At 40.4% G+C, this 27,558-nt stretch overlaps 1 protein-coding gene across 1 annotated transcript in view; it reads right to left on the bottom strand.

Annotated features, from left to right (window-relative positions):
* Positions 1-27,558, bottom strand: part of itgb8 (integrin, beta 8) — a 99,664-nt gene that overhangs the window by 9,930 nt on the left and 62,176 nt on the right. Inside the window, exons 11-12 of the mRNA XM_059972674.1 lie at positions 7,569-7,791; positions 377-474 (exon numbers count right to left, since the gene is read on the bottom strand). Of these exons, the coding sequence (XP_059828657.1) occupies positions 377-474; positions 7,569-7,791 (321 nt within the window). The remainder of the gene's footprint in view (positions 1-376; positions 475-7,568; positions 7,792-27,558) is intronic.

Here is a 27,558-nt window from a genome sequence, read left to right as displayed (position 1 = left end):
TTTTCCAAGTTTTCATTAGGTAATTCAAAAAATGTCTACTTTTTTGGTGTACTGTGAGGCAGAATTTTGCCCTCAGCTGCATGTCGAATCACGTTATTACGTAATTATGTGTACATCTGAAATTCAGTTCCAGTGAAGTCAACAGTCAGAATTATTCATAGGATGAACCAGACGAGATTGAATGATTGACCATTATAAAACTTACCTGGCCACGAATCAATGGAGATTCATTGTATAATTTAAGAAGACGAATGGTGAGTGATCTAATATTGTCAATTTTTCATCTTTATTAAGAATGAAAGTCTTGCTCATTGCTTCCTCGCTTTTCATTGCTACATACATTACAAAATACCAAAATACAAAAAGCAACAAGTACCTGAAATCTTGTCCACTACCATCATTTGAGAACATGAGGTGCTGCAATTGGCAGGATATACTGTCCAGTAGTTTAATACATGACACTGAACACACTTCCTAGAAAGGAAAAGTTAAAAAAGAATACAAATGTAAATATACATAGTTAGACAGTATATTTATGACTATTTGCAAGCTCTTCAGCTATAGCAAGAATCAAACAATATTGTTCACTAACTATATGGAGTGCATTAGACACTTTATATGATTTAAACAGCAATCTTGACTCTCATTTCAGGGCAACAAAGGCAGTAAGGACCCATTGGGGATTTCACCTAATATATGAGGGGTGATTGATAAGTTCATGGCCTAAGTTAGAAGGAGTCTATTTTAGAAAACCTAGCACATTTATTTTTCAACACAGTGCCCTCCTACATGTACACACTTTGTCCAGCGGTTGTGGAGCATACAGCTATCATTACACGCACGTGCAGTTCAACTGTTTGAGTGAAAATGCAGAAAGTTAATACCTCATCTCCTTCTACCTTAGGCCACGAACTTATCAATCTCCCTGTGCTGTGGCCCGTTTCTGTAGGTCCAAGACGCCGACTTCTGCAAAGAAGGGATACGTATGCTCTATGACTGCTGGACTAAGTGTGTAAATGTAGGAAAAATACATCTATAAATCTGGGTTTAGAGTCTGCTTTCTGGCTCTTTTCTGAAATTGTTTTGCAATGAATCTGTTTTGCTTGGGATTCTTCAGCTGATGCTGCAGTGACACCATCTCAGAATGGAACTATTGAAAAGAAATCTGGAATTGCCTTCCCTGAAGCTGCAGGTGTGGCATCAACCGAAATTTACAAAACAAAGTTTGCTATCTTACATTTTTGTGCAAAGTAATAAAAAGATATGGAACAATGGTGAATAATTAGGTGTTCAGCCATGACCACAAAAAATGATTAATAGAAAAAGGTTTGAGTTTTATATTTATTTGGAAATATAGCATGGGACAGGCCCTTCTGGCTCAATGAGCTGCGTCACCAGCAACCCACCTATTTAACACTAATCACACTAATCACAGGACAATTTACAATTGACCAATTAACCTATGAACCAGTAAATTTTCGGACTGTAGGAGGAAACTGGAGCAGCCAGGGGAAACCCATGTATCACACACAGAGGACATCCGAATTCTGAGCTGTAATAGCAGTGCGCTAACCACGGCACCCCAAGTTGGTAGAAGTCTATTCTGGGTCTAATGCTCTTACCTACAAAAGTATAACAGTTTTATTCCTCAGGGTTCACAACAATTTTGCTGATACAAAATGAAACTTGCATCCATTAAGGAAACTCCCATACATAACTAATTTACCATAATAAACATTCCACTACACTCCTTGGGGTAGAAACAAGATACAAGATACAAAATCAAGCAAAACAAGATACATACCAAACCTTAGGTAGAAATTTGACATGAATTTTGGAAAATAGTTGCAGATAGCATTTTGAAGATGAAACCAGTTGATTTTTACACATTCTTCTGGTGCACTGAGTATGTTTGAATTTAGTGCTAAAGCGGGTAAATTTATGCAAAAGGAATTGGTGCATTTTTTTGCACATAGATTTATGCATGTGAAAGGAATCTATGTGGTTCTCATTTAATGTTGTACGTAGAACATGCAGATGCTGTATAATTGCTGGGATGGCAGTTAGGACGTGAATAACACTCCAACATGGAAGCCACAGGTCTACTGCAAGAAAGGCTGCTCTGGAGGTGAGTTAAAACACATGGAAGGCATTAGGAGAAATCAGGCAATCTCAGTTTTATTAGAAAATCTTCCTTTCTTGACTATGTCTGATCATTCCCTGGGCCCAACTGCAGTGACTACACACTGATTGAGAGGCCAGTGAGCACAACAGGTAGGCAACAACTTTCTTTTTTAAAAGAAAGGGCTGATTAGTTGAGGGTACTGAATCATTTTTCAAGTTGTTTAAAAAGTGAGGTTAGAGATGTATGCAAAACATCAATGACATGGTACAGACTTTTTTGGTATTTTATTCTTCAATGCACTATGTTTAAAACAAAGTTTTTATCCAAGTTAACAATAAAGGTTTAAGTTCAGGACTGTTTGAGGAGCATTTGAAGGCTTTGGACTTGTATTTTTCTGACGTTTAGGAGAATGAGGCGATCTCATTGAAACCTAACTAGTATTGAAAGATCTAGATAGTGTGGACATTGAGTGGATGTTTCATATAGTGGGAGAATCTAGGACCAGAGGATAGAAGGATGTCCCTTTAGAACAGGTTGCGAATCCCAGCTATAGAACAAAGACGAGGAAGAATTTCTTTTGAATTCAACCATTGTGAATTCAATGGTTGAATTGTGACCCCAGGCCTGTCCTGCCCCACAATTACCTCCTGCACAACCTCCAAATCTCAGCACCTAGTCCCTACAAGAAAACCCCAAATATAAATCCAAAGCACTGTCCATAAACAATAACCCCGCCATTTTAACTTAAGCTCTAGAATGAAGGTTAACGAGAAGGAAGATCCCAATAAAGGCAAGTCGGGGACCGAGATGATGACAACGTGGGCCAAAACAAAGTGGCAGGGTAAAGTGAACAGCATCTCCAGTACGAGATCCAAAAACACTAGAGGGTTATTTTGCCCACTGCCCGCATACTCGTTGACGCATACACAATGCCCACATTGTGAATGGTTGAATTTATTGCCACAGATGGCTGTGAAAGTCAAGTTATTGGGTATATTTAAAGCGGAGGTCAATAGTTTCTCGATTAGAAAGGGTGTCAAAGGTTATGGGGAGAAGTTGGGAGATTGGGATTGAGAGGGATAATAAATAAGACATGATTGAATGGTAAAACAGACTGGATGAGTTGAGTAATCTAATCCTGCTCCAGTGTCTAATGGTCTTATGACCTTTAGGTTTCCTGTAAAAGTTGAGATTTCCATCAGCAGTGGAGGATATGCATGCTGTGTGAGCTGTGATATCATTATGTGTACATCTGATGCTGATTAAACTTCAGCCACAGGCAGTTTTTATTTGCTCTGATGACCCAGATTGCTGCTGATATACCCAAATCTGCAGAAAATATTTTCATGCATACAAGTATGTGTGCAACTGAGTTCCAATTCTAGGGCAGAAAAGATCTTGAGGTACTGAAGAGATTGGTGCAGGAAAAGGTATGGAGTAATTGGTGAGGACTGAAGATGATGACGACAGCATTTATGATGTTTAACATGAGCATTAACGATGATATCAACTGATAGGGCAAGAGGAAGGGTAAGTGTTAGTGAGTGGCCAAGTGGCTAAGGCATTGGTTTAGTGATCTGAAGGTTGCTAGTTCGAGCCTCAGCGGAGGCAGTGTGTTGTGTCCTTGAGCAAGGCACATAACCACACATTGGTGTGTCATCTGCGACAACACTGGTGCCAAGCTGTATCAGCCCTTGCCCTTCTCTTGGACAACATTGGTGGCGTGGAGAGGGGAGACTTGCAGCATGGGCAACTGCCGGTCTTCCATACAACCTTGCCCAGGCCTCAGTCAACATCGAAAATCGATGGGCAGCCAAAGAGAGAGGGAAAGGGTGGTGATCAAGGAGTGAGACTGAAGAATGGACATGGGCTGCGAGGGACCTCAAGCATGAGGCTTTGGGAGAAAGATTAGGTGTGGTGCAGGGGGTTATTGATTGAAAAGACGGAAAACCGAAATTGGCACGTGAATAGGGACCAACAGCAAGGCCCTGACGGGCACCGCACCAACCAACTGGCTGAGGTGCTCAAGGACATCTCAACCTCTCACTGTTGCAGTCAGAATTTGAAACAGGCAGCAGTCATTCCAGTGCCCAAGATGATCAGAGTGAGCTGCCTCATTGACTATTAACCAGTAGCACTCACATCCACTGTGCATTGAGAGGTTGGTCATAGCAAATATTAACTCCCGTCTTAGCAAGGCCGTAAAGCCATTGCAATTTGCCTACTGTCACAACTTGTCTATAGCAGACACTATCTCACTGGCTCTCCACTCAACAGGAGCACCTATACAACTAAACATATATCAGGCTGCTGTTTCTTGAAGACAGTACAGCATTCAAAACCATACTAAACAACAAACTCCTACACCCGAGCTTCTATACATTGCTCTGCATCTGGATCCTGACTTCCATAGTTGGAGCAGATTGGTGATAACATCTTGCCCATGCTGACAATTAACACAGGCATACCTCAATGGTGCTTAGTCCACTGCTCTACTCTCTCTACACTCATAACTGTGTAGCTAGATATAGCTGAAATGCCATTATTAATTCACCATTGACACAGTTGGGAGAATCTAAGATGGCAATTTGGGACAGTACTCGCTGGAGTTTAGAAGAATATGAGGAGATCTTGTAGAAACTTATAAAATTATGAAAGGGATAGATAAGATAGAGGCAGGATTGTTTCCACTGGTAGGTGAGACTCGAACTAGGGTACATAGCCTCAAGATTCGGGGGAGTGGATTTAGGATGGAGATAAAGAGGAACTGTTTTTCCAAAGAGTGGTGAATCTGTGGAATTCTCTGCCCAGTGAAGCAATGGAGGCTACCTCAGTAAATATATTTAATACAAGGCTGGATAGATTTTTGCACAGTAGGGGAATTAAAGGTTATGGAGAAAAGGCAGGTAGGTGGAGATAAGTCCATGGCCAGGTCAGCCATGATCTTACTGAATGGCAGAGCAGACTTAATGGGCCAGATAGCCTACTCTTGCTCCTATTTCTTATGTTTCTATGTTCAATGAGAGGTGTACAAGGATATAAATCAGCTGGTTGAGCACTCAGTGTCAACAAGAGCAAGCAACTGTTTGTGAGAATTTGGGAGAATGTGCACCAGTCGTTATTGAGGGTTCAACTGTGCAAAGGGTGAGCAATTTTGAGTTCCTGGGCATCAACGTTTCAGGTATTGGGCCCAACACATTGATGCAATCAGGAAGAAGGCTCTACTTCATTAGGAGTCTGTAGAGACTTGGTACATAACCAAAGGACCTAGCAAACTATGTATGGTGTATGGTGACGAGCATTCTGACTGGTTGCATCACCACCTGGAATGGACGCTCCATTGTGGAGGGTCAAAAGGGACTGCAGAGGGTTATAAACTCCACCAATTCCATCACAGGCACAACTCTCCCCACCACTGAGGACACCTTCAAGAGGCTGTGCAAGAAAATAACCTCCATCACTAAGCACCTCACCATCCAGTACGTGATCTCTACTGATTACTACCATCAGGGAGGAGATGTAATAGCCTGAGGATACACACTCAATGGTTTAGGAAAATCTTCTTCCCCTCCACCATTAGATTTCTGAACAGTCCATGAGCACTACCTCATTATTCCTTTTTCCGACTATTTGTATATTTTTCAACTTTTGGTAAATTTTATAACTTGTGCCATACTGCTGTTGCAAAACAACCAATTTCATGACATATGATAGTAAACCCGATTCTGTTTTCAGCCATTCTGGAAGCAGCATTGGGGACATGATAAATGAGAGCTGCAATGTTGAAGGTGCACTGGTTTAGAAGTTACAGCAATGGATTGGGAGAAATTCAAAGGAAATTCATAAGAGTACACAATCATGCATAGAGATAGACCGTGCTTGACATTGGGAATGATATGTCAAAGGCTCAAATTTCAAAGTTCAAAGTAAGATTTATTATCAGAGTACATACATGTCACCACATACAACCGTGAGATTATTTTTCAGTGAGCATACTTAGCAAATCTATAGAACAGTAACTGTAAACAGGATCAGTGGACACCAAACTGTGCAAATGCAGATATAAATAAATAGCAATAAGTAATGAGCATGAAATAACAAGGTAAAAGAGTCCTTAAATAAGTGTAGTCTTCCCCTTTTGTTCAAAAGCCTGATGATTGAGGGGTCATAAGAGTTCTTGAATCGGGTGGTGTGAGTCCTGAGGAATCTGTACCTTCTATCTGATGCCAGCAGCGAGAAGAGAGCATGGCCTGGGGTGGTGAGGATCTTGGAGGATAGATGCTGCTTTTCTGCAACAATGTTTCATGTAGACATGCTCAACGGTTGGGAGGGTTTTATCTGTGATGTAGTGGGCTGGTTCCACTACCTTTTGAATGATTTCGTGCTCATTGGTGTTCCCATAACAAGCTGTAATTCAGCCAGACAGCACACTTTCCACCACACTTCTATAGAAGTTTGCTAATACTTTAGATGATATGCCAAATCTCCGCAGATTCCTGAGGAAGTAGAGGTGATGTCGTGCTTTCTTTGCAATTATATTACAATTATATGTCTCTTCTGTCTCGCTATCTGCAAGATCTCACAAATAAATTGGTGCACTTATTCATTATCCTGGAATTGATGTGGAGACTAAATTATAAACTCTGTTTAATATAGTTTAAATACTTGAGAGTTCAACAGTTAAGAGTTCTTGCTATGGTAAGGAACGTAGTTACTTTTATTCACGTAGTATGCTCACTGTTGATGTAAATTTATAGTCATTACTGATTTAGTGGAAAGTATCTTGACTAGTTGCATCACGGCCAGATATGGAAACACCAATACCCGGGAAAGGAAATGTCTACAAAAAGTGAATGATACAGCCCAGTCCATCACAGGCAAATCCCTCGCCATCAGTGAGCACATTTACATGGAGAAAGCAACATTCATCACCCAAAAACACCGATCATCCAGGCTATGCTCTCTTCTTGCTACAACCATCGGGTAAGATGTACAGGAGCCTTAGGATCCACACCAACAGGTTCAGGGACAGTTATTACTGAACAACCTCAGGCTCCTGAAGCAGTGTGGATAACTTCACTCACCTCAGCATTGAACTGATTCCACAACCTAGAGACTCTCTTTCAAGAGCTCTGAGTGAGTATTATTGGTTTATTTTTTATTATTTGCACTCTGGTCATTCGTCAGTCTTTGTTTTTATAGTTTCCATAAATTTGATTGTATTTCCTAATTTTCCTGTAAATGCCTGCAAGAAAACTGATCTCAAGATAGTGTATAGTGCTTTGATAACAGATTTACTTTGAACTTTGACTTAGTTGATGTGCCTGAGCTGATAAGAAGAGTAAGGTACTCATCAGCTATGAAATGTGCCGCATGAATCGAATTCAGTTAATATTGCAGTTAAAAGTGTGAAACTGAACAGATGAGAATTGCACAAGCGTACCGGCTATGTTCACAGGAACTTTCACACGTTGGGCAAAGCTCGCACAAAGGGCCAGAGGCTCTGGAGTCAATGCAATGACAACTGCCGCAGACACACACTCCTCTTCCGCTGCAGATCTGACCCTGCTCTGTTTTGCAGGACATCAGAGATGAAGAACAGTTACAGCTTTCACCTTGCCAGCCCAAGTGGCACTGGCATTTCCCTCCTTTACATTCACCATTCCCTGCAACAAGAGACATAACAAAGAGGCAGGATGCTGAGTAACAGGGCATCCATGTCTTCATTTGCTTTCTATGGTGGAAACCACTATTTGATCATAATTAACTTCAAACACAGAGCACCTCACAGACTTGCTAAAAATGGTAGGTCTCATATTGCATTATATTTTACTTTATTAATTTTTTTCAACAGATGTGCACATTTGCATTATATTACAATACTTTAAAATCATAGCTTTTTAAAATTAACACGGAAGGCAAACTGCACGCTTGACAAAAATGGTCACCATTACACCTCCAAGTAGATGAATAAATAAACATTAGACCTAGGGTGAACAGTCATTCGGTCTCCTCAACAATCTCAGATGAATCTCAATTGCATAGTATAGTGAGATGCTTGATACTATTTTACAACCATATAGAGTTTTGGAGCTTTTGAGGTAAGACAGGCAAGACCCTGTGGGTAGAGTTAAGAAACTGCAAGGGTAATAAACCCTGATGGGACTTATATAAAGGGCCCTGAACAGTAGCCAGGACATGGGATATTAATTCCAATGGGAAATACAAAAAGGCATGTAATAAGTGCAATGTTATGATAGTCATGGGGGATTTCAATATGCAGATAGATTGGGAAAAGAAGGTCGGTGCTGGAGAGAGAGAATGTGTAAGAATATCTATGAGATGGCTTTTTAGAGTAGCTTGAGGGTGAGCCCACTAGGGGAATGGCTATTCTGGATTGGGTGTTGTGTAATGAAATGGAGCTTAAGTTAAGGAAACCCTAAGGAGATAGAGATCAGAATATGATGGAATTCATTCTGCAATTTGGAAGGAGAAGCTGAAGTTAGTTGTATCGGTATTACAGTGGAGTAAAGGGAATTACAGAGGCATCAGAGAGGAGAGCTGGCCAAAGTTGATTAAAAGGGGACATTAACAGGGATGACAACAGAACAGCTAAGTCTGGAGTTTCTGGGAGCAATTCGGAAGGCACAGGATAGACACATCATATAGAAGAAAAAGGTATTCTAAAGGCAGGATGATGCAACTGTAGCTAATGAGGGGAAACAAAAACAACATAAAAGTTAATGAAAGGGCATATAACAGGGCAAAAATCAGTTGGGATTTAAGAAAATGGGGAAGTTTTAAAACCTAACAGAAGGCAACTAAAAAGTCATAACGGGGAAAAGATGAAATATGAAGTTAAGATAGCCAATAATATCAAAGGTGATACCAAATGTTTTTTCTGGATATATAAAGAGTGAAAGAGGATGAGAGTTGGACTGCTGGAGAGACAGTAATGAAGGACAAGGAAATAGAGGATGAAGTGAGTATTTTATATCAGCCTAATGAGGAAGGCACGAGCAGTATGCTGAAAGTTTGAGAGTGTCAAGGGGCAGGAGTGACTGCAATTACTATTATTAGGGAAAAGGTGTTTGGTAAGGTGGAAGATCTAAAGGTAGATAAGTCACTTGGACCAGATAGACTACATCCCAGGGTTTTGGAGGAGGTAGCTGAACAGACTGTTGAGGCATTAGTAATGATCTTTCAAGAATCACTCAATGCTGGCACGCGCACAGAGGACTGGAAAATTGCAAGTGTCACTCCATTCTTCAAGGAGGGGTAGAGGCAAAAGGAAATTAAAGACTGATTAGCCTGACTTCAGTGGCTGGGAAAACGTTGGGGTTGACTGTTAAGGATGAGGTCTCAGGGTACTTGGGGGCACATGATAAAATAGGGCAGAGTCAGCATAGTTTCCTCAAGGGGAAATCTTGCCTGATAAATCTTTTGGAATTTTTTGAAGAAATAACAAGCAGGATAGACAAAGGAAATTTGGATGTTGTGCAGTTGGATTTTCAGAAAGCCTTTGATGAGGTGCATACATGAGACTGCTGAACAAGATAAGAGATCGTGGCATTACAGGAAAGAGACTACTAGGGACACAGGATTTCCTGGTTGTCAGGTGGCAAAGACTGGGAATAGAGAGAGCTGTTTCTGGTTGGCTGCCCTTGACAACTGATGTTCCAGAGGGGTTGGTGTTGGGATTGCTTCTTCATATGTTATATGTCTATGATTCAATTGATGGAATTGATGGTTGTGTGGCCAAGTTTGTGGATGATAGGAAGGTAGGTGGGGTAGCAGCTGGTGTTGAGGAAGCAGGAATGTTGCAAAAGGTCTGTGCCTGTACTTGGTGGAATTTTGAAGAATGAAGGAGTGTCTCATTGAAATTTATCAGATGTTGAATGCCTAGATAGAGTGGATGTGGAGAAGATGTTTCCAATAGTGGGGGAGTCTAGGACCAGAGGGAGTAACCTCACTATTGAGGGGCATCCATTTAGAGTGGAGATGCAGAGGAACCTCTTTAGACTGTGGGTGGTGAATCTGTGGAATTCATTGCCACCGATATCTGTGGAGGCATGGTCATTGAGAGTATCTAAGGCAAAGGTTGATGGATCCTTGATAAGTCTGGATTTGAAAGACTATGGGGAGAAGGCAAGGGAATGCAGTTGAGAGGAAAATGGATCAGATCGAATGGCAGAGCAGACTTGATGGGCTAAATGGTCTAATTCTGCCCCAACATTTTATGGTCTTATGGTCATTCATTTTGACAGGACTAGAATATAAAGGCAAGGATGTAATACTAAGGTTTTTTGAATGCACTGGTAAGGTCTCACTTCAAGTATAATGAACAGTGTTGAGGCTCTTATCTAAGAAAGGATGCCGTGGCATTGGAGAGGGTTCAGAGGAGGTTCGCGAGAATGTTTCCAGGAATGAAGGGGTTTGGAAGGTATGATGGCCCTGGGCCTGTACTCATTGGATTTTAGGAAAATGAGGGGGATATCATTGAAATCTATAGAATGTTGAAAGGCCTAGATACAATGGATATGGAGAGGATGATTCCTACATTGGGGGAATCTAGGACCAGAGGGCAAAGACTCAAATAGAGGGATGTCCATTAATAACAGAGATGAGGAAGAAATTATTTAGCCAGACAGCGGTGAATCTGTGGAATTAATTGCCATGGGCAGCTGTGGAGGCTAGTTCATTGGGTCTTCACAGGGGAAGTGAAACACAGCATAAGATCAGAAGAGAGAATGTATAATAGGGCAAAAAATAGTGAGAGGTTTGAAGGTTTGGAAGCTTTTAAAAACCAACAGAAAAGAACTAAATAAAACCATAAGGAGATAAAAGAAGAATTATGAAGGTAAATCAGCCAAAAGTATCAAAGAGGATACCAAAAGTTTTATAAGATATAGAAAGAGTAAAAAGGAAGCAAAAGTGGATATTGGACCATGAAAACTCATACTGGAGAGGTAGTAATGGGGGACAAAGAAATAGCAGACAAACTTAAGTATTCTGGGGCAAAAATGAGAGTAGTTGCTGTTACTGAGGAGAAGGTGCAAGGTCTGAAGGCAGGTTAGTTACATGGTCCAGATGGACTACAGCCCATGGTTCTAAAGAGCTAGCTGAAGAAATTGTGGAGGCATTAGTAATGATTTTTCAAGGATCACTAGATTCTGGAATGGTTCCGGAGGACTGAAAAAATTGCAAATGTCTCTCCACTCTTCAAGAGGGAAAGAAGGTTTCTGCTGTCATGCCAAAGGTTTCAGCCCGAAATGTCGACTGTACTTTTTTCCATAGATGCTGCCTGACCGGCTGAGTTCATGCAGCATTTTGGATGTTGTTTACTTGGATTTTCAGAAGGCCTTTGAGAAGGAAGGTGCCACAGATAAGGCTATTAAACAAGATTAGAGCCCATGGCATTACAGGAAGGATACTAGCATGATTAGAAGATTGGCTGATTGGCAAGAGACAAAGAATAAATGTGGCCTATTCTGGTTGGCTGCCAGTTAAAAGTGGTGTTCTGCAAGGGTCAGTATTGGGACTGCTTCTTTTTAATTAGATGTCAGTGATTTGGATGACAGAATTAAAGGTTTTGTAGCCAAAGTTACAGGTAGGGCAGGTAGTGTTAAGGAAGCAGGGAGTCTACTGAAGGACTTGGACAGATTGGGAGAACGAGCGAAGAAGTGGCAGATGGAATATAGCGCAGGGAAGTGTATGGTCATGCACTTTGGTAGAGGGAATAAAGTTCTAGATTGTTTCTAAACAGGGAGAGAATTCAAAAATCAGAGGAGCAAATGGACTTGAGAGACCTTGTGCAGTATTCCCTAAAGGTTGATTTGCAGGTTGAGTCAGTGATAAGGGAGGCAAATACACTGTTAGCATTCATTTTGAAAAGACTAGAATATAAGAGCAAGGATGTGATGCAGAAGCTTCATAAGACATTGGTCAGGTCACACTTGAAGTATTGCGAGCAGTTTTGGGCCACTTCTCTGAGAAAAGATGTGCTGGCATTGGAGAGGTTCCAGAGGAGGTTCACAAGGATGATTTCAGCAATGAAAAGGTTAATGTATGAAGTCCATTTGCTGGCTCTGGACCTGTACCCTCTGGCACTTAGAATGACCGCGATTTTCATTGAATTCTATCAAATATTGAATATTGTAAGGTCTGGATAGAGTGGGTGTGAAGAGGATGTTTCTTTCAGTGGGTGAGGTTAGGACCAGAGGGCACAAACTCAGAATAAAGGGCATTGAGAACAGAGATGAAAAGGAATTTCTTTAGCCAGAGGGTGGTAAACTGTGGAATTCATTGTCAAGGATGGTTGTGAAGGGCACATCGTAGGGTATATTTAAAGCAGAGGTTGATCAGCTCTTTTATTCAGGGCATCAAAGATTATGGAAGAAGGAAGATGAATGGGGTTAAGAGGGATGATAAATCAGCCATGATGGAATGGCAGAGCAGACACGATGGGCTGAGTGGCCTAATTCTGCTTCTATGTCTTGTGGGAATGGAAGATGCTGGGCCGGGAATCTTTTATGCCAGGCTTAAAGAAGAATTGCGAAATAGCTTGAATCACAAGGGTTTCTTTTGAAATTTCCATCCTCAGTGAAATTAAAACAAATATAGTTCAATGGAATTTTAAAAAGTTCCAGTAATCTCCCAAGATCTAAAGTATATAATACTGTACTCTCAAAGCAAAACTCTCCTTAAACAGATTATGAAGTTTATGCTGCTTACTGCAGCCAGTTGCAAAGAAACTTTTGTGGAAAGGTGGAAAGGGCTATCTTGTGCTTATTACTTTTGTGAGCAGTATTTCCTGACCGCAAATGTTATGCTTGGTTAATTAGAATCACTTCCAGTTTCATCAGGCACCACCTCACTTCAAAGCGTCTGAAACTAAAAAAATTACACAGGTTTCATGCCAGCTGCTCACATTATTGTTATTCCAGAAGTTCAGGTTATTCAGGTTATTAGACATATCTCAATATATTTAGTTATAGTGAACCTGATTTTTAATAGATGATATAAATTATGAAACAGGTGATATATATGATGTAAATGAACTGGAGTAATTATATGTATAATACTTTATATTGATTCTTTATCCATGATGATTATTACACAAAACTCAAACTCTTGGTTCATATATACAACATATATTATTCACAGGTATGAGGTACCAGTAAGAATGCTTTATCCGGACTTGGATGATACCTGTAAATAATCCCTATTCGATATTTGAGTACAGGTTTCAGCAATGTCAGAAAGGCCGAAGGAATTGTACAGGTGAGCGTGTTAATTGGATAGAGAGGAGGGCAGGATATTTATTGTAGCATAAATAGTCTCCTTCAGTGCAGTATTGTTGCAGATAATGAGACCGTGATCCTGATGCAAAGTCCTAGGTCCACCGAAGAACTTCACCCTCGGTCAATTTTAAAGTTGCACTCGCACACCTGAGGTTTTCTACTAAGTCTCAGTGATAAGCAGAATTCCCTGCTCTTGATGGAAACTTTGAGGCAAAAGCTATGCCAGGAAACTACATTAACTTTAAAGGTTTACTTTAATTCCACAACTGATTACTGATTATAATGCTATTACGTGCATGGCGAAGAGAATTATTTCCAAGCATAACAGATGAAGAAGTATCCTTTCCAATATATGCTTTCAGGGTTTAATCAGCTGGATAGAGCAATGCAATTATTTTATCTTTGAGAGAGAGAGATAATTGAAGAGTGCATTTAATCCACTAGACACACAGCACAAAGTAAGTGATGAGCAAGTAATGCCCACAGCCCGTAGTTAAGGTAGAACATGCACAAGCTCCTCAATTTGGAAACAAAAGTATGAGTTAGAATGTTTCAGAAGATACCAGATCTTGCATCAATATTAATGTAAATAAAACATTGTAATACATAACTTGTGACTGTTCTAGACAATGGCAAATGGAAATGTCATCAACATTATTGTCTTAATTGCTGTGATTAAGATATCTGTATTTTATGCATTATAGTGCCTAAGAAATTAAGAGAAATATTTTGCATGCATGCACTGAATGCTATAAATATTTATAGATAACCACAAGAATACAGAAATTAGGAGCATCAGAAAGACTAGCTGGCTCTTCAAACCTGCTCAGTCATTCTTCAAAATTGTGGCTTGTCTTCAATCGTTTTCCTGCGCTAATCTCACATCCCTCAATTCCCTTACTGCCCAGAAACCTATTGCTTCTTGTTCTGAGGGAAATCAATGACTGAACCTCTACAACCCTCCGGGGAATAGAAAAGGGGAGAAACTATCGGGCAGGAGTAATCCCTGCCTGTTTATGTCTTTTTGCAACAGGGATCACCTAAAGCAGACATCTCATGGTACTGAAAAGACATCACCAACCTTTCTTTTACCAAAGTGAAGGCTGTGAACCACACAATCTGTGAAAGCAGTAAATCACTCAAAAACAAATACCACATTAAACTTTACTGCTTGTTTAATGACCAAATTACTTGGCGACTCCTTTGCTCACATCTTCAGAAACAGTTCTACTTCCATCTTTAATATCTCTATTTTTCTCTTTCAGGGTCCTTTTGAAGACCCTGACCTGGAGTTACACACTGACTATGGTTCTTTGCGGGAATGGGACCCGCTCTCGCGTTTCATGAATGGCCGTTGTTTGTCACGCCAAGGGCTCAGCCCAAGAGCTTCTCTCGCCTTCGGAGGACCGAGATTTCATGGCTCTGGAGTTGGGGGGATAGGAGGTCGGTGCCTCTGCAGGAGAACAGTGTGTCATTGGAGATGGAAGATCTCTGGCTATGTGCCCAGAGACTCGAGATCTTTGGGCACAGAGCTCAGAAAAAGCAACACAATGGACTTTTAACGCAGTAAACCAGTGAGTTGTTCGTTATATCGCCCCTTTCAATGTGAAATGGAGACACCTCTTTCTCACTTATTAGGGAGAGAGGGAGCCTGTGGTATGTCAAATACCAGGTGAACAAGCAGTCTTTGAAGTACTGCAAGTCTGTGTCTTTGCTGTTGTCTTGCTCTTGCGGGTGTCAATGCTTTTTTTCTGCTGGTGGGGGATGGGGGATGTCGCTTTGCCGCCGCTTATGTGCGGGAGGGAGGGGAGCTGCGGGGGGGGGGGGGACGGACATTGGGGTTCTAATATTTAACTGTCATTCACTCTTTGGGGGCACTCCACTGTTTTGTGGATGGTTGCAAAGAAAAAGCATTTCAGGATAATGTTGTATAAATTTCTCTGGCATTAAATGTACCTTTGAAACCTTCATAGGAAAATGATGCTTGTTTTATGACTGCAGAAACTGAACTTAAATATTTGACCATATGAACAAAATACCTTAATTAATAAAATTAATCACTGTCCTTTAAAATTTCAATCACCCTTAGATTCATGGGACATGAGAAAGTCAAAACTACTACTAATGAGATTAAAAATGTTAATCCTGGCAATTCTGAAATTCCACCATAGGAACCTGGAACAATGGCTTCTTTCTATGGTAGAAAAGGAACCTGTGTTGATTTATCACAGCTAATATCCACATTACCACTTTAAATCAAGTGATGGCGCTATAGCAATTCTGTCAACAGCTGCTGTGAGCTGTATTATTGTGAAAGGAACTGGTATAATCCAGAAAAATTGATTATATGAGCTAATCAAAAATCTACCAACATAAAAGAGTCTGCTGAATGATTCTGTCAAAATTAAAATGGGGTATCAGCAATCAGGACTGAATCTGCAGTTCCCTGGTCTCTATTCCTCTTAAATGCGAATAGCTTCACCTTTCTAATCGCTATTTTGATCCAAATCTATTCACCAGGATTCATGGCGTGTTGGGGAGCCAGCCCTCCTGATCTTGAATGTTTTATTTCTTGAGCTGTTTTACAGGCAACTTCTTGAAACTTTAACCAAATGCTCTCAGTTAGATTAACAGGATCTACATCTGCTTTATCCTTTAAACTGGAAATGCAATAGTGAAGGAAAAAGACAAATAGTATCTAATTGCCATTGCCAATAGGGCTCCAAATCTGAGGCTTGCTTTACAATTCCTCATCTCTCAATCTGAGAGCATCAAGGTTACTTAGTGCGAAGCAAAGTCTCTATCTCTATTACATATATGAACACTTACCCAGCAACTTAAATGACAAAATTTCACACATTTGGAACAAGGTTATGGCAATAATGTTCAGCCTCTGTACCACTGCTCTTACGGAAATTCCAAGCTTATGCTTTTCTTCCACTTTACAAAGAAAACTTCCCAGCCAATAGTTCAAAACCATTAGATTGAATGCATTGAAAGGGAGACTAACAAAAGCTCTGCTTTCGACTGCTCCTGTCATTATGGCAGATATATTAAATTTGAATATTATTAATGCAAACAGAAATATGTCGTGGATGGGGATAAATCAATAGGAATTGGGTCATTGAATATTGGAGTATGGGATCAGACCTTTTGGCCCAGCTTGCCCAAGGTGCCTTCATGAGCTGGGCCCATTTGCCTGCATTTTGCCCTTAGAGCACTAAACCTTTCCCTCCCAAAAACCGCACAAGAAGTTTTTTTTTAAATATTATCATTGTACCACCTCCTACCCCTTTTTCTTATGATAACAGAAAATTACCATTTTCCTGTTAATAGTATATTTTGGTAAGGATTTTTCCCCCTTTAGAAATTTGTAAAAGACGGGACTGTATGCTGTTAGTAACCAACAAATATCAGCCATGTAGTTTCTCATAAAACTAGTTTTTCATCTGGTTTTAGTTAGAACACATACATTCCTGAATTTTGTCATAAGTGTTTTTTTCCTAACCAGCAGGGGGAAGTCAGTTATCACAGCAGAAGAGTAAAAAGCTGTGTAATGTTGTAGATAACTATATTTAAGCTGTAGGATTAGTTTTATGGACTTGTACACCCTATGTGGAATTTTGCCCATAAATAATGAGTAACGATAATTCAAGCATGTGGATTTTCCATTCAGTAAAAATCTCCAATTTGTTTTGACAGGATAACTGATGAGCATTTGTTCTCCTCAGTGATATGATCATTCTGATGAAAAATACACACTATTAGAAAAAGCAGAGTAAGAAACTCACTACTGTGGGGTGTCATGGTAGAACAGTAGTTAGTGTCATGCTACTACAACACGGGGCACTGGAATCCTGGCGACCTCTGTAAGGAGTTTGCACATCCTCCCCATGGAACGTGTGGGTTTCTTCTGGCTGCTCTGAATTCCTCCCACAGTCCAAAGACGTAGGGGTTGGTAGGTTAATTGGTCATTGTAAATTGATCCCTGACTAGGCTGGGCTTAAATCGGGGGTTGTTGATGGCACAGCTCGAAGGGCTGGAAGGGCTTATTCTGCTCTGCATTTCACTGAACAAAAATAAATAAACTTGGGAATTAGTACTGCAGAATAAAGAGCAAGGGGCTTGAATAGTTTGTTCAGCAATAAGATGATTCAGAAAATAGCTTATCTGCTAAATTTTCTGAAATTAATAAGCTGAGTGAGACATTTCATCACATTCTCTCAGCTCTCTTTGCAACCAACTGACATTGTAAATGCTGGAAACACTTAGCAGGTCAGTCTGCTTCTGTGTAGATGCTTGAGTTCTGGGACCCTTCAATTTTCAGTATTGATGAAGGACCCCGGACTTGAAACAAGTTTGCCCTTTGATGTATGAGGTCTGACCTCTGTATATTTCTAATACTTTCTGAGTTTATTTTGTATTTCCAGCTTTTGCAATTTTCATTTTCACTCCAAAATCACAGATGGTCTGCATCTGGTTTCTCTATGGCTGGCAAGCAACCTGGGCAATTGTAATTACCTACACGCTCAGTTTATATTGGCTGAAACAGTTGAAAATCAACACCACGGAAAAGATGGTCTTTAATGCTGTATAAAAAAGAATAAATGTATAGATGAAGGAACACTGCAATCCATAGGCTCTCTCTAAATCCTCCCAACAGTAACACTCAATATCCATTTCACATCTATTTTGAAAGTATAAGCTACACTGCTGTAGTCAAGCCAGAACAAACTTAATTTTCATAGACAGCCCTGGCACAACTGGCTTTCAAATGTGTCATTTTAAAATATAATTTTTTAAAAAAAAATAAAACTCCCAAAGCATAACTACTAACACAATTAAAATGTTTAAATCAAGTAAAACAATTAGAACAAAATAAATTAACTAAAATGTACTTTTGTCCTTTGAGACCTCCCTGTTCTCATTTCATAATGAATGAGCCAGTTGATAAGATTCCTGAACAGTCCAATATTGGATAATTCAGCATTACTATACCTTGTTAGTCTAGTAACGTTTCTGGGCAATAGTATCACCGAGAATATTAATGGTGTGGGATTCAGTGCTAACAAAATTGCTGAATTTAAATGGGCAGGTTGGCAAACCTCTCACCAGATGAGAAGTCAATGCCTGTACACAGAGGGCATCAGATGCACAGATAAACCCTGACCACTGGATCTGTGAGGCAGCAACTCTACCAACTGTATCCTCTCAGTCAATCATTTCCATTCAAATAAACAGCCATAGCTTCAATATAAGTATAAACCAGCACAGATTCCGTAATGTAAAGGCTAATGAACTGTAGTAACTTTGCACTTCAACCCTGAACTCCACAAAGAGGCTAGTATTAAAGTGGAGACAGGGACAGAAGAACAGCTAGCAAATTTGGGACTTCCACATTCCTGAACTTGGCTGAACAAAGACTTGCTAGCTGACTATGTCAGGAGCTGAGAAAAAAGATCACTTCTAGCCAACTAAACTAAATATCAAATATTGCCTACAGAGCATAGCTAATTAGCTGATAGTTATTTATGGGATGAAATACCCCAGGCCCACAAAAGGATTTATTATGAGGAAATTAAACCACAAATTCTGATGTTTAAAATACATACATATATTTCCAGTATTCACAAATTCTGTTCCATCCTAGACAATTTCTTGCTCATATTTTGTACAGCCATAATATTGATAAGTTAAATGATAGATATGACAAATTCTGAGCCGTTTTGAAGCAAGGAATAACATGTTTTCAGATGTACGAGCAGGCAACAACCACAACTTATATTTCAATTGTCCTGAAAGAAGGCTGATTTGTTTGTATAGTTTTGTCTTGCTGAATTGTCAAATCCACCTCAAAGGAAAACAGGAGATTACATCCCAGAAATGTCAGACTCCCACCAGACCTGGATTTGCAACTGATGAATTAAAGGTGCCTCATAAATGGAAGCTGTATTACCACTGTAGCTGGAGTCTTTAGCCAAAGGGTCACAGGGTTATCCAATTAAAAAAAAAATTTAGGTCTGCCTACTGAGTTTGATCAAACCTACACTCATTAATTTATTTTTTTAAAAATCTGTGTAAGTAACTCACACAATCTTTTCAATCCTTTCACTATAACTTTGAGCCACTGACGAAGTTCTGTTCTGTTTGTCTATTTTGATAAGCCAATTTCAGTATTATGGCCACGGTTAAAACAAATGTGCTAACTTTCACCGCGGATCACTCCTGCACAGCTGTGTTATGACAAGATTTGATGTACTATGGTGTTTGTTAAGTTCTAACTGCTATCTTGTTCTTTCCTTTTTTTAATTTAAATAAATAATGAAATAATGTTAGGAACTCACTGTTAGTTCAACAGTTACAATAGCCTTTATGTATTTGAAATGTAGGAAATTGTACGAGGATCTTAGATTTACAATCAGAGAATTAAAGAGATGCCTCCACTGGCAGATCAAAACTCCAGCATAAGAAATTTGTAAAGGCAAAGTTTATAAAAATAACCAGAGGTATTTAGAAATGAATGAAAAAAAATAATGTTAGAATGCACGATGTTAAAGCTAGGAATTCTTACTCCTGATAATAACAAAAAGTTGAGATAGGATCAAGTTTTGTCTCATATTCTGCTAACTGCCAACTGATCTCTCCACTCGCCACCTGTGATACGCATTGGGGTTAAGAGACAATTTTTGGTTCCCTTGTGGTTTTGTGTTTATTTAAGTCATCAAGTATTATTCAAACAGAAAAGTCATTGTTATTGAACGTTAGTACAGACTGTCCACTGTTGCCTGAAAAAACTTTCTTCTTTTTTGTGCATGCATGAAGAATTGTTCAATACAAATTTTATCTGAATAAAATTTGAAATTTCTACTCAAGCTTTTTCTTTGAAAACAATTAAAGTTGACCAAACCTATTTTCATTAGTAATTTTGACATTGAATACCCCAACTGTGTTCTGGGGAATAGCCACTAGGATCTGCCTTCACCTGGAATGGAGGCACAGGCCTGAGCACAAAACAACAATTCAAATACCAGTTTTGGGAAGAGGCTAACGTTTTCACAAACTTTAATGATTCAAGAAATTGTACAAAAGAATTTAAATTCAAAGACAATATTGCAATTCAAAAAGTAGCTTAACAACCTTATCAGATCAGAAATGTCAGTTATCGTGGGACATTCACCTTATTCTTACATGCATTTCATTACAGTTACTTGTGTTCCATCTATTCTGTAAGCTTACTCCAGCAGACCTTTTCCCAGACTGAAAGTCACACTGCATTAATACCCCTTTCTCTTGTCTATGCATCTTAATATATCCTCGTCTGTCCAGACACGACAGATGTTCACTTCATTTTTATATAACATAATGTTTTTCTTCATTAATACTTTTAAAAAAACTTCCCATTCACTTGATCATTCAACATTTGTTTCTGTTTTTCCATCCTTCCAGGCAAAACCAGATACAGAAACAAGGAGAGGCAGGGCAACTTATCCTCCAGATGATACAGCAGTAGAGATGCACAAAATGTCTGAATACACAGCTATGTAATGTGGGGCTTTCACGTCTATTTGGAGTCAGAATTCAATCACATCCAGCCACAAGGAATCGAACACTCATCAGTGCTGACCTTGAGTCACCAGCACATAATAATCATCTGGAAATTTATTAACGTCATCGTACTAATTCAAATTTTGAATCTCCCTAACACCCTTCATGCACCCTGCAAGATGTGATGCAGAATCTTCTGCTGGGGCACACTATTACAAAATCCAGGACTTGTACGATAATTTTTCAAGCAGATTTCCAAGTGGCGCTTGACATCACAAGGGAGGAAAAGCAGATGATCAGCAGTCCCTGCCAGTGGGTACTGGTGCCTAAAGCTCTACACAGATGAATGTGAATGCTACATATTTGGGCCTTCAGTGAACAGGAGACTTCCAGCGCTGCAGCAAACAACAGACAATGTACTGGTAGGTATCCTTGCTGCAGTGGGTAAGCTTGGAGATTGAAGGAAGCCTTCTTGAATATGAAAGGCAAGATGCCACAGGTCTTTCTGATGATGTCTTCAGCCATCAAAAGAGCCGTCACCTGCAGGAAGCAACATATGTGGCAGTCTTTAATGGCGGTCTGCAATTGAGGTCTGCCATCCGAGTGTTAGTCTATAACAAAGGGAAAGTGGAGGTAAGCTCTGAGAAGGATGAGAGAATTAACGGCCACAGGAGTGTTAGCTCAAACACCTCCACTTTCTGTCTGTTCTGTCTGAAAAAGCCCTTCCAGCCCCACACAATCCAAGTCTGCTTTAAACTATTTCATAGGTGAATCCAACCCTCAACAGCTGGACAGGCAGCAGACACTCAAAAGCTTCAAAGCGAAGAAGACATCAGCAGTTTGAACAACCTCCTTCTAACTTTGAAGATGCCCGAAGGGATGCCTCACATTTGAATTCTTGTAAAAGTAAATGCACATGGACAACATACATAATTTTAAATAACTGGTTTTTGGCTGTAATTTTGACTAATGCATATATTACTTATCTCTAAAACTTGCTTGCCTTGATCATTTTTGTTCTCTGTGGATTGATGGCAAAACAGGAACTGATGCATTGCCAAGTGGGAGCAGTGATACAGTTTCAGTGGCCGACTAATTTGTAAGTGAGGATGAGCACCGTTCTGTGCCTTTTGCATGTCCAAGCCTCACTGCTGCAAAGCACCACACAGAGGGCAATATCCTGCACAATCCGCACTGCACGGATCCTAGGCCTGTATAGGAATTTATTCAGGCTCCTCGAGTATACAGTTAAATGACACAAGTGCTTGTCACTGGACTTTCCTTGAGCTGTTGGATCCCTGATAGTTATCATTAGGCATATACAACCTGAAGGAGATATCCTTTGGTTCCAGAAAGAGTGGGTTGCCAGAGCAAGAAGACAATGTGATAGATAGGTTTAGTATCACTGGCATACCTGTATATGATGAAATTTGTTATTTTATGGCAGAAGTACATTGCAATACATAATAATAAAGATGTGAATTACAATAATTATTACCCCTTATTTCTTAATTGTGGCCAGAAGAACCTACTTTGTGCTGTACTAAATGAATAAATAGATTAATAAACTAATTAAATTAGTGCAAAAAGAAAGGGAAAAGTACTGAGGAAGTGTTCATGTGTTCCTTGTCCATTCAGAAATCACATCGTGGATGGGAAGATGCTGTTTATGAAACAATGAGTGTGTGTCTTCAGATTCCTGAACCTCCTTAATGATAACACAGAGAAGAGGGCATGTCCTGGGTGATGGAGGTCCTTACTGATGGATGCCATCTTTCTGAGGCTCCACCTTTCGTAGGTGTCCTCAATGATGGGGAGGTTACAATTTTTGCACCTTGTTTTGATCCTATACCGAGGCCCGTCCATACCAGACAGTGATGCAATCAGTTAGGTTGCTCTCTACAGTACATCTGTAGAAACTTGTGAGGGCCTTTGGTGACATACAAATTCTTCTCGAAATCCTAATAAAATATAGCTGCTGTTGTCCCTTTTTTTTTGCAATTGCATCTATGGGTTGGGCTCAGGATAGGCCCTCAGAAATATTGACAACCAAGAACTTGCAACTGTTCCCTGGAGTCCATTCCTTACCCTTACCCACAATCAATTCCTTGCTCTTATGACACTGAGTGCAAGGTTCTTGCTGCGACACCACTCCACCAACTGATCCATCTTGTTCATGTTCACCTTCTCATCTCCGTCTGAAATTCTGCCAACATTAGTTGTATCGTTGGCAAATTTATAAAGTGCATAAGCTGTGCCTAGCCACACGATCATGGTTGTAAGGAGATTAGAGCAGTGGGCTAAGCAAATATCCTTGAGGTGTGCCAGTACTGATTGTCAGCAATGAGATGTTACTTTTGATCCGCACAGACTGTGGTCCCACGGTGAGGAAGTCAAGGATTCCGTTACAGAAGGAGATACAGAGGCCCAGGTTTTGGAACTTCCTGATTAGAACTGACGACATGATTGTGTTGAACGCTGACTGTAGTCAGTAAACAGCAGCGTGAAATAAATATTACTATTGTCAAGGTGATCCACAGCTGAGTGGAGAGCCAATGAGATTGCATCTGCTGTAGATCTATTATGGCGATAGGCAAATTGCAGAGGGTCCAGGTTCTTGCTAGGGTAGGAGTTGATTCTGGCCATGACCATCCTTGCAAAGCACTTCATCACCAAAGATGTGAGTGCTACTGGATGAGTCATTGAGACCGCTTACCCTGTACTTCTTGTGTATGATTGTCACTCTTTTAAAGTAGGTGAGAAAGTCCAGCTGCAGCAGTGAGAGATTGAAGTTTCCTTGAACATTCCTGCCAGTTGGTTGGCATGTTTTTTCACAGATCTACAGGGTACACCATCAGGGTTGGATGCCTTATGAGAGTTCACCCTCCTAAAAGATGTTCTGGCATCAGCCTCTGAGACAGAAATCAAATGGTCACTGGATGCTGCAGGAATTCACAAAGATGTAATTTTTTCTCCCTTTCAAAGTGAACATAAAAGGTGTTGAACATCACTGCCGTTCATGAACAAGAGAAAATCTGTAGACGCTGGAAATCAAAGTAATTCACATGGAGGAACTCGGCAGGCCAGGCAGCATCTACATAAAAGAGTAAACAGTCGACATATTGGGCCGAGACTCTTCACCAGGACTGTGAGAATCAACTGTTCGCTCTTTTCCATAGATGCTGCCAGGCCTGTTGAGTTCCTCCAGCATTTTCATGATGTTAGGTTTCCCTGTGCAGGAAGTAGTGGCCTGCATATACTGTCAGAGCTGTTAGCCGTCTGTAGATTATACCAGGACATTTTGCATATTCCTGGATTACTGGTCTAGAATGCCTCGGATCTAGCCCTCATCAAGCTATGAATCTCCTGGTTCTTCCATGGCTTTTGATTTGGGAATGTCTTGTATATTCTCAAAGGCACAAACTCATGCAATCAGGTTTTGATAAAGATGGTTACAACCGAATTGAATTGAATTGAATTGACTTTATTATTTACATCCTTCATATACATGAGTAGAAATCTTTGTTACGTCTCTGACTAAATGTGCAATGTGCAATTTATAGTAATTTATAATAAATATTATAAATATTGTACAACACGATAGTCAATATAACATAGAAATACAATTACGTCAGCATGAATTAAGCAGTCTGATGGCCTGGTGGAAGAAGTTGTCCCAGAGCTTTTATGCTGTGGTACTGGGTGTATTCATTCAGACTTGAAGATGAATCCCTGAATCTTGTCCAGCCCAACAACTCAAAGCAGCTCTGTAAGCACTCTTCCACCTCCTTTGAGCATAAACCATAAGACTAGGCCATTAGGCCCATTGACTCTGTGCTGCCATTTCATCATGGCTGATCAATTTCCACCTTAATCCCAATCTTCTGCCTTCTCTCCATAACTTCTTACGTCCTGACTAATCAAATACTAATTAACCTCTGCTTTAAATGCACCTTCACAGTCGCCTGTGGCAACAAATACCACAGATTCACTGCTCTCTGGCTAAAGAAATTCCTCCTCATCTGTGTTCTAAATCTGTGTTCTCTATATTGCGGCTGTGTCCTATGGTCTTAGACTCCACCACCGAAAGCAACATTCTCTTCACATCAACATTATCGAGGTGTTTCAACATTCTCAATGAGGTCCCCTCTCATTCTTCTAAATTCCATTGAGTACAAGCCCAGAGCCATCAAATGCTCCTCACATGATAACTCTTTCATTCCCGGAATCTTCTCCAGAACCTTCTCTGAACCCGTTCCAAAGTCAGCACATCCTTTCTTAAATAAGAGGCCCAAAACAGCTCACAATACTCCAAGTGAAGCATCACCATTGCCTTATATAGCCTCAGCATCACTTCCTTGCTTTTATATTTTAGTCCTCTTGAAATGAATGCATTTGCCTTCTTCACCACCGACTCAACATGCAAATTAACTGTTAGGGAATCTTGTACAAGGTCTCCAAATCCCTTTGGATCTTCGATTTTTCAAGTTTCTCCCCATTTAGAAAATAGTCTATGCTTCTACCAAAGTGCATGGGTATATACTTCACAACACTTTATATATACCACCTGCTACCTCTTGCCCATTCTCCTAATCTGTCTAAGTTCTTCTGTAGCCTTTCTGCTTCCTCAACACAATCTACCCCTCCATCTACCTTCATATTGTTCACAAACTTGGCCACAAAACCATCAAAATTTCACAATCCAAATTATTGACATACAACGCAAAGAGAAGTGTTCCCAACATAGAACCCTATGGAACACCACTAGTCAACAGCAGCCAATCTGTAAAGATACCTTTATTCCCAATCTTTGTCTCCTGTCAATCACCAATAGTAATATTACCATTAGTAATAGTATTACTAATAGTATCCTGGGCTCTTAACTTGTCTAGCAACCTCATGTGCAGCACCTTGTCAAAGGCCTTCTGAAAATCTAAATATGCAACATTCAATTCTCCTTTTTCTACCCTGCTTGTTATTTCGTCAACGATGTCCAGACAGGCAGACAGACATACTTTATTGATCCTGAGGGAAATTGGGTTTCGTTACAGCCGCCTCAACCAAGAATAGTGTAGAAATATAGCAATATAAAACCATAAATAATTAAATAATAATAAGTTAAGTATGCCAAGTGGAAATAAGTCCAGGACCAGCCTATTGGCTCAGGGTATCTGACACTTGGAGGGAGGAGTTGTAAAGTTTGATGGCCATAGGTAGGAATGACTTCCTATGCCGCTCAGTGTTACATCTCAGTGGAATGAGTCTCTGGCTGAATGTACTCCTGTGCTTAACCAGTACATTATGAAGTGGATGGGAGACATTATCCAAGATGGCATGCAACTTGGACAGCATCCTCTTTTCAGACACCACTGTTAGAACATCCAGTTCCACCCCCACATCACTGGCCTTATGAATGAGTTTGTTGATTCTATTGGTGTCTGCTACCCTCAGCCTGCTGCCCCAGCACACAACAGCAAACATAATAGCACTGGCCACCACAGCCTTGTAGAATGTCCTCAGCATCATCCGGCAGATGTTAAAGGACCTCAGTCTCCTCAGGAAATAGAGATGGCTCTGACCCTTCTTGTAGATAGTCTCAGTGTTCTTTGACCAGTCCAGTTTATTGTCAATTCGTATCCCCAAGTGTATGTAATCCTCCACCATGTCCACACCGACCACTTGGGTGGAAACAGTGGTCACCGGTGCCTTAGCCCTCCTCAGGTCCACCACCAGCTCCTTAGTCTTTTTCACATTAAGCTGCAGATGATTCTGCTCGCACCATGTGACAAAATTTCCCACCGTAGCCCTGTACTCAGCCCCATCTCCCTTGCTGATGCATCCAACTAGGCAGAGTCATCAGAAAACTTCTGAAGATGGCAAGACTCTGTGTTGTAGTTGAAGTCCGAGGTGTAGATGGTGAAGAGAAAAGGAAACAGGATAAATCCAACAGATTTATCAGGAAGATTTCCCCTTAAGGATGCCATGCTTACTTTGGCCGATTTTGGCACGTGCCTTCAAGTATCCTGAAGCCACATGCTTAACAATTGACTCCAACATCTCCCCAACCACTGAGGTCAGGCTGACTGCCCTATTATTTCCTTTCTTCTGTTTCCCTTCCTTGTTGAGAAGGGGAGCGAGATTTGCAATTTTCTAGTGCTTTGGAACCAAGCCAGACTGATTGATTCTTGAAAGCTCATTACTAATGCCTCCATGATCTGCTCAGCTATGTCTTTAAGAATGCTGTGGTTTAGTCAATCTGGTTCAGGTGACTTATCTACTTTCAGACTTTACAGTATGAACATCCGAACACCATCTGCCTAGTGACAGCAAGTGCACTTACTTTGGCCCCTTGACACTCTCGAATGTCCAGCATACTACTAGTACGTCAAACATGAAAAAATCTTTATGCTGGAAATCCAAAGCAACACACTGAGGATGCTGGAGAAAGTCAGCAGACCGCGCAACATCCATGGACAAGAGTAAACAGTCGATATTTCAGGCTGAGAACATTCATCAGGACTGGAAATGAAGGGGAGAAATCAGGGTAAGAAGGTGGGGGGAGGGGAGGATGAATTACACAGGGGC

This window comes from Hypanus sabinus, chromosome 6 (assembly GCF_030144855.1).
Source record: "Hypanus sabinus isolate sHypSab1 chromosome 6, sHypSab1.hap1, whole genome shotgun sequence".
In the NCBI taxonomy this organism is placed as follows: Eukaryota; Metazoa; Chordata; class Chondrichthyes; order Myliobatiformes; family Dasyatidae; genus Hypanus; species Hypanus sabinus.
The sequence above is the reverse complement of the archived record's forward strand: the minus strand, read 5'-3'. Positions and strand labels throughout refer to the sequence as shown.